The 7,807-nt window shown below is 46.7% G+C and overlaps 1 protein-coding gene across 1 annotated transcript; it reads right to left on the minus strand.

Moving 5' to 3' along the window:
• Positions 1–4,002: 4,002 nt before the first annotated feature.
• On the minus strand, positions 4,003–4,677 carry LOC309404868 (uncharacterized protein C21orf140 homolog; the record flags this gene model as incomplete). The annotated part of the gene is made up of 1 exon (XM_081999493.1): positions 4,003–4,677. One exon carries the CDS (start codon positions 4,675–4,677, stop codon positions 4,003–4,005), a length of 675 nt encoding a protein of 224 aa, XP_081855619.1.
• Between the last annotated feature and the right edge of the window lie 3,130 nt (positions 4,678–7,807).

Consider the following 7,807-nt stretch of genomic DNA (forward strand, 5'->3'; position numbering starts at 1 on the left):
CTAGGCTCAGCTGGACCTTGACTGGTGTATGTGTGTACCAGTCTTGGGTATCTTGGTATCTTGGGATAATCAGAGGACCAGCTGGCCCTTCTCCATCTGGTAACAGAAATACCCGGTAGTTACCAGAACAGTTATCCCCATAGCAGTGGGCTCCTCATATGTTCCTGTAAAGAGAAAGTTTGTTTGGGCTCAAATAAGGGATTAGGCATGTATTCATGTCTATGTCCATGTGGCATCAATTTCTCCCTCTTTGAATCTGATAAAAGAGCTATCGAAAATGTATGTGTCTACCAGCGTCAAAGGCTGTGCCTCACCACAAGACTGCTTCCAGTCTATGCAGAGGCTCTTGAGATGGCTGTCACAGAGCAGAGAATGTATGTAGCTGCTTCCTGTGGATCACTGGAAACACAGCATGGCTGACTATCCTTTTTTATTAGTTCCCTTTTTTCCTGGGCTTCCTCATATTGGTTGGTTTTGCTCTCCAATGCCTTAGTTTCTGGTAGTGTGGCACCTTCCCAGTCCTATGGCTCTTTTGATTTGCTGTCACTCATATTGCTCTGGTCTAAATTCAGGCTGATTCCCTGGCTTAGTGTTTCTCATTGATTTGAGGAGGCTTAGACCTAGCCAATAAGAAATGTCAGACACTGACAGCTAAGTGCAGTTTAAGTCATATAAATGAGTCTGGACCTTACATGTATTTGTTTTCTAAAACAGTTTTATCATTTTGCATTACTTACTTAGAATATTGTCTCTGTATCCCTCCTTCTTTCCTCTGTGCCTTTCTCCCCATACCTCCTTCACATGGTGGTTGCAGAAGGCAATTTCAAGGAACAGGATCATAGAGACAGAAGCTGGGCTTTGAGTGATGTTGATTGCCTTCCCACTACCTAGCAAGCTCTTGGGCACAGCACCAAATGGGCCTCACTCTGCCCGCTCAGTGACAAGCTCACATTTTGTGTCCCACCATTACATCCCTGGCTTTTGCCCCAGGTGCATTTGTCCCATTTGTACCCTGGCTTGCAGCGTGCTGTTAGATCAGAGGACTTGAAAATAGGGGGCAAAAAGTATATTGAGCCTATCATTACAGGCCTGCTTCATGAGCTGGAGGAAAACAAATGTTTTTTCCCATGAAGACAAGGCTTGGAAAAGCATTGAGAAGTAATTAGTCAATGAGACATCATGAAAATTCAGGTGATTTGCATTCCAGCTAGCTTAGAGCAGAGGGACATCTGTTATAGCTTCTTCATCAACATATGCATTTGCATCTCCTCTTTACGCAAAGATACTTTATTTTAGTGGTGCATTTCAGTCACACAGAGAGAGTCGTGAGTGGGAACGAAGAGATTTGCTTTGACATCCTGAAATGGTCAAGTGTACTGAGCATCACTACAAGGACTATTGCTTGTAAATCTAATGAAATAATAGGTATTTAAAATCTTACCAAGAAGATATTAGACTCATGCATGCTATTTCAGGTGCTCTTGAATAAGGTGCATGCTATTTGGTAACATCCTCCTATTAGCTTGTTTAGTCATATGTTAAAGGAATTGCTTGTCATCCTAAATTACCAGTTGAGTCAGACTGCATGAGCCACAATATTTTTCTTCAGTACAAAGGGTTACAACGTTTCGTAGAAAACATGGTTTGTAATTACCCTTCTGCAGCAGCAAAGGGGGAGGGAGGAAGAAAGAAAAGAACTCGGCTCAGAGGACTTTATATAAAATACCAAAGTTCATTTGATTTCAGACTCGGTTCTTTTTCCAGCTCACAGGTTTCCATACACACTAGGTAGAAAAGTTTTGCCAGCCCTCAACCTCCCAGCGGGAGGCTGGGAAGAGTGAAGGTGTTTAGCGAGGCTTTCCCAGCCCTTTGCAGAGAAAGGATGTTTTTCCCTTGCTCTCTGGGAAATGCAGCACCAAACACTTCCTCTTTTCTCATGCCTGTTGCCTTGAAACCCTTTATGGAGGCTTCACCCTCGTTTTATCAAAGAATAAAAACCAGGAAAGACCGATACATTCCTGTGACAGAAATTACTTCCTTTTACTACTTCTTCATTGCTAAAATGGATGGAAAGCAGGTGATTCTGTGCCTGGGCCCATGGACTCCACTGCGAATTAGGGATGGCAGAAGACACACCCTACCAATGAAGAAATGTGGCAATGATGTGGCCCTAAACCCGCAGCTGCGTAAGCAAGGGCAGCAGAGACTGGTAAGGCTGAGCTGCGGTGAGGCAGCAGTCCGGGACTCTGCTCCGTTCAGGTTTGGTCTCGTTCTTCTTCATGTGAATCTAGAACACAGCAATGAAGTCATCGGGTTTGTGCTGATTTGACTATAGCACACTGTTACTTCTCCCCAGTCGTATAGTGCAGTGTCATCGGGTGAAGGTAAACAGTAATTGGGAAAATGGGTTGTGCATCATTTGTTTCTTAAGAAAACCAAGCTAGTGTGCAATTACTGCCTATCCTTGTGGTACAAAGAGGCACCGGACCTATTTCTTTCCTCATGCTGGTTTCACATAACTTCATATTCATCAATATTTAGTGGAGCAATTGCTGCTTCAAGCCAATGGGAAATTACGTTCAGGGACATGATACCAGAACAATAAAAACATTCCTGCCCCTCTCTAGTCTCTCCCCTTTTACCTCCCTACTCTTTCTGCCTTGCATTTGAAGCACCTAATTTTCCATTCTCTGCTACGTCCATATTTGTAAAAAATGAGCAGATGTTTTTGCTGAATATGAGGCTGAGAAAAGATGGTTATTTCATCTCAGCTCTAGAGAATTACATGCGTGGATTCTTCTGAAGGTAGATGAGACTCCCTTTTTTAGATACCTCTCTGCCACACCAAACTGCAGTGCTTGTTTCGATGGTTTCCACACACAGGAGAAAAGCTGCACAGATTTGCCTGAGTGTATTGAAATGTTTTATTGAACCTGTGAATCATCTCATAACTTATTTCTTTTATGTTTTTATGGTCTTACTTCTCTGTCTTAGAAGTACACAATAAACACATATCCAGTAATGAGCAACATAGAGAATGTAAATTAGGAGCCACTTTCCAAAAAAAATGAAGTCTTCAATGAACTTGAAAAGCTGCACATTTAAAACTGCTGTTAAGAAATACTACCTTGCATCACTCATAAATAATCTTTTGAACTCCATTCAGTGATAAATCATTATATCTCTGTAATGGATGTCATGGATAAAGAAAATCTCAAATGATGAGTGCAGTATTTTATCCTGAGAGACTGAACTCTTCATGCTTTAAGGCCTGAACCAACTACTAATTGTTAGGCTTCTGAAAGGAACTTCCCTTTTAGAAAGATTTCTTTCACCTTTCACTGAAATGTTTATTGCAGACCACTGTTGGAAGCAAGGTACTGGGTGTAATGAACTACTGAGCTGACATCAGATATTAATGCCTATATTATAGGAAAGTCGCATTAAATTCTTCAGAATTTTTTGAGCTGTGGACTCTGATGTCAGTCACGGTCCAGCATATTCCCTGCTCAGGAGCAGATCTCCCATTTGGGTCAGAGACAGGCCTGACCTGCAGAATTAATTTTGCACCCCAGTCTTTCTCAAAATTGAGGGCATTTACATCTGAGGCATGGTGTCATGACTCCCATGACAGAGGAATTTATGCAAAAGGCTGGCTAAACTGGATCTTAGGCGTGCTTTGGCCCATTTTTATTGATACAGCAAATTAACTGTCCCTTCCTGGCACAAGCATAGTGCATATCAACCTAATCCTGGAATACACTAAAATGAAACATACAGATTTAAAGTGATCTTTTTTATTAGTGCTATTGACATGTGATTTTTTAGACTGACACCTTTTGAAGGAAAGAGCCCAGCAGAGCTGGAATAGGGTAACTCATTCAAAACACATTTGAGGCCTGACTGCAGGAAGAACTGTTCAAGAAAGTGTGTCAAGGTAGTAGTTCTCCCATCTCTTCACTCTGTTAGTCACTACCTTCCATTTGTTTGGGGTCATCTTCTCTATTCCTTTAACAAGTCATTGAAGAGGATACACTTGTAGGAACAGGTCCTCTCAATAGACCTCAGGGCAAAGTCTTTCCTATTGTTTATAATAAACCATTTCAAAGACGACCAGGCGACATCCATAGGATAGAGGTAGTTGTAAGACAAAGGCACAACAAGAAGCTCATGGCCATTGGCTCTAGCAACTTCAGGGTGACACTCAACGCTGGACATGTAGGTCACTGGTGGGATTGGCGGCAGAGTTCCCATCTCCAGCTCCTTGCCGTCTTTTGCCCGGACATGCATCAGCTGCCTTTTGTCCCTTGTCAGAATTATGCACTTCCCATAGGAGGTGGTCAGAGAATCACACAGCTCCTGAAAGATACTGTTCTGCCGGCAGATGGGCAGATCACCCCTGAAGAGCAGCTTGTACCTCCAGGGCACCCACCCTTGGCTGCTGCTAGTCTGAATGAGTGTCCATACTGGGCAGTGCAGGCTGGCCTCCTCGGCTACTTTTTCTCCTGTTATAAGACTTTCTGGAATATCTGTTTCCCCTAAAAAAACAGTGTTGAAACCGTTAAGCTGCAGTGTCCTCAGAGCTCTTAAATACTGCAGGTACTGCCTCTTTGAAGTAGCATCAAAGCAGCCCCCATGAATTACGTGCCTGAGAAGCGGGTTTGTGATGTGCTGCATGTTGGCATCTCAAGGCTCAGGATGCTCGCGCATCTCACAATGCAGCCGTTGCCCCGGCGTTACCCCACGGTGTCACACCCAACCGGCGGCAGCACCAGCAGGGCCTCGCAGCGGGCTCATCAAAAGGCGTCTTGGAGAACAAAAGTCCCATCAGGCTGGGTAGGCTGCAACTGTGCAGCTGGTGGCTTCTGGTCAGGACATTGCTCATCTTGGATATCGTGGTTCCTTCTCTGACAGCACTGAGCTTGGGCGCTGTGTTCTGTGTGGGCCAGCCAGGCACTGCCAGAAGGAGTCCAGAGGGGTGGGGATGTGGCAGAAGAAGCTGCACGGAGTAATGGAAAGTGAGACAACACCTGAGCTTTGAGACCAGTGGTAGAAACCATTCCTTCCCTCCCTGGCAAGTGTGTGACCTCATGGAAGATGTGGCCTTAACATACCCTCAGGTGGAGGAGAGGGCTGAACCCCAGGTGTGTTGTTATGGGGGCATGGAGGACCTCTGGACCCACACATGATCCTCTCTGACAGCAGGCACAATCCCGGCAGCGCTGCAAGGTGATGCCTTGTGCCTGGCACCCAATGGCACGGCAGCCTGTGCGAGATCCACCATGCTCTGCCCGCCCAGCTCCAGGCCTCGGAGAGGGGAAAGAATAAGTGACTCCTCAAATGTGGCTTCAGGGTGAGGTATTTTTAGGAGTAATTTGGTTTCTAGAGTTCCCTTAGCTTCCCACTTTGTGCACCTGCTTCTCCATTTTGTGCTGACCCTACTGACGAACCCCCGAGGGACCGACACTGACACTGTTGCCACCTCCAAGGGTGAGCAACACCTTCAGAGACATGGAAGGGATTGTGAGGGAAAAAGAAGATTGCTCGTGTGGTGTTATGCAAACACCCAGGCTGAAATGAAGGTCAGAGCAGAAGGCTGGGCAGGTACCACCCTGCTACCATGGCAAGTCAAACGGGGGCACAGGGGCGCGTGGCAAAGCGAGGGCTGCAGCCGGCCTGGGGAGCAGGAACAGTCAGGGGGAGATGTGTGCACGCGTGTGTGCAAGTGTGCGTGCAAGCGTGCACAGGCGCACCGAGGGCAGCAAGTGTCTGGCTGGGGAAGGTTGGGGAGCAGCAGAAAGTGATGACTATTTTGATCCGTCTGATTTCTTACCTGTCCCTCCTCCTCCCTACGGATGCACGTGCAGAATTATTACTGCAGGAACAAGCTTGTCAGTACAAGACTGTTAAATCGCTCACACTTGTCCGTACCTACAAAGCTGGGAGTAGACGCTGGCAGCATCATCAGCCTGCCACATGGCGGGGAACAGCAGAAACATGTAAGTCCCTGATGACAGCATGCATTTCCTTGCCCACCTTTGAAACTGAGATACCCCACGGTCTGTGCTGTCGCCTCTGGAACAGCTTTCCTTCCCCGTAGCACATGGGGAAACTGAAGTCAAAAGATGTCTGAACAGGAACATGGCCAGCGGTGTCTGATCAGCCGTCTGGATGCTCTCCTTGCCAAGGCAGATGAGTGATGGGGCACATCATGTTAGTAGTATCACATGGAAAGCAGAAGCCTGGAAGCTGCGTTTAAAAAGGGGGGTATACCCCCAGAAAGAAGCCTTTATGGTCTAACGGTTAGCCAGATGAAAAATGATGGCAGAGTCAGACTGTACACATATGAAGAAAATTCCTTGAATATGCAGTACATACTCATATGAGAATGCAACATAACATTGACCTATCTTTATTAGCATTTCACACTGTGGTATGCCTTTCTCTTTTAGTGTTAACTTTTGTCCTCAATAAATACATACCAGGAGCATAAGCTGACTTGAGTAATCCTACTGGAGTTATTGAATACTTATTAATTTTGAAAAGCGCACATGTTTAGAGGCCTGATTAGGGTCTGAGGTCCCCCAAAATGCTGATCTAGAGACCCCACTGTTCAGCAACTGGATGTAAAGTGTCAAAAGAACTACCTGTAAAGAAATCTTATTCCCTAATTGTCCTTGGTGTCTGTGATCAGCATCCCATCCGTGACACCCACTGGAACCGCGGATCATATTCCCCGTTACCTAAATTGAAAGTGTCGTTTCCTTCTCTCCTCTACAGAGAGGATTTACTAAATTGTGCATGAGTTGGAGCATGCCATGTTTGAGACAAAAGCACACAAAAAGGGCACGTCTCTTCCGTTACTCTTGCTTTTTAGCTATCTTCTAATTGTGAGTGGATACAAGTAGGAAACAGAGCAGGCGAGCAACTGCAGTAGCAGCCAGGCAGGGTCCCTGGGTTCAAGAGTGAAGTAAGGGCTTCCCCTCTCCCACCTCATCCTCTCCTCCCTGACCGGGCTTGTCCCTGAGGCCTCCTGGCCATGCCAGGCCATGGACGGCTCTAACGCTGCCCTCCTCGCCCCTCTCAAACCCGCCCCTGCCGTGGTCACCAGTGGCAAGCGGCAGCTCTGGGCCGGAAAGCCGTGGTGCCCAGCCCATTTGTGTACTCTGAGACTGCTCCGTGCGGCAACCCAAAGCACAGCGGCAGCGGTCAGGAGATGCGCTTCAAAAGTATGGTCCTCCTCTGAACTCGTGTAGGTGTAGCTGGGGTTGCCCGGGAAAAACAAGGCTTGATGTTCTTCGGTTCGGACCCCCTAAAGCAAACAGTCCTGAAGCTGTTCCTCTGTCTCTCCAGCCTTTGAAAGCGTTCCCCTGTCTCTCCAGCCTTTTGTGTTTTTGCAGCACCGAGCCAAAAGCTGAGAGACAAAGGCAGCCCGCTGCCTTATGCCAAGCGCTTGTCCGTGCTTTCCTGTGCTGATGAAGGCACTTAGCAAGGTGGATGAGGCGGGTGCAAAACAGCCTTTCTTGCTTGTGAGGCCTTAGGCATGGGCAAGGTCTGTATCACTGTATTTTGGTGCTGTCCCAGAAGGACATGGCGATGCTCTTAGCCTGTCGGGTGGCATCACTGTGCCTGCATCTCCAGCTGGCCCAGGCTCCTTCAACCACCATGAGCGATCTGAGCCTAACTGGTTATGAACCTAGCGATGATAATGCAGCTGATATGTAGTGAGATGGGAGGGATGGACTGCTTTCATGTCCTTTTCAGAGTAACTATTTGAGATGCAGATTCTCCTGTCCCATTCATATAT

Source organism: Phaethon aethereus, assembly GCF_964289735.1.
Source record: "Phaethon aethereus genome assembly, chromosome: 1".
NCBI lineage: Eukaryota > Metazoa > Chordata > Aves > Phaethontiformes > Phaethontidae > Phaethon > Phaethon aethereus.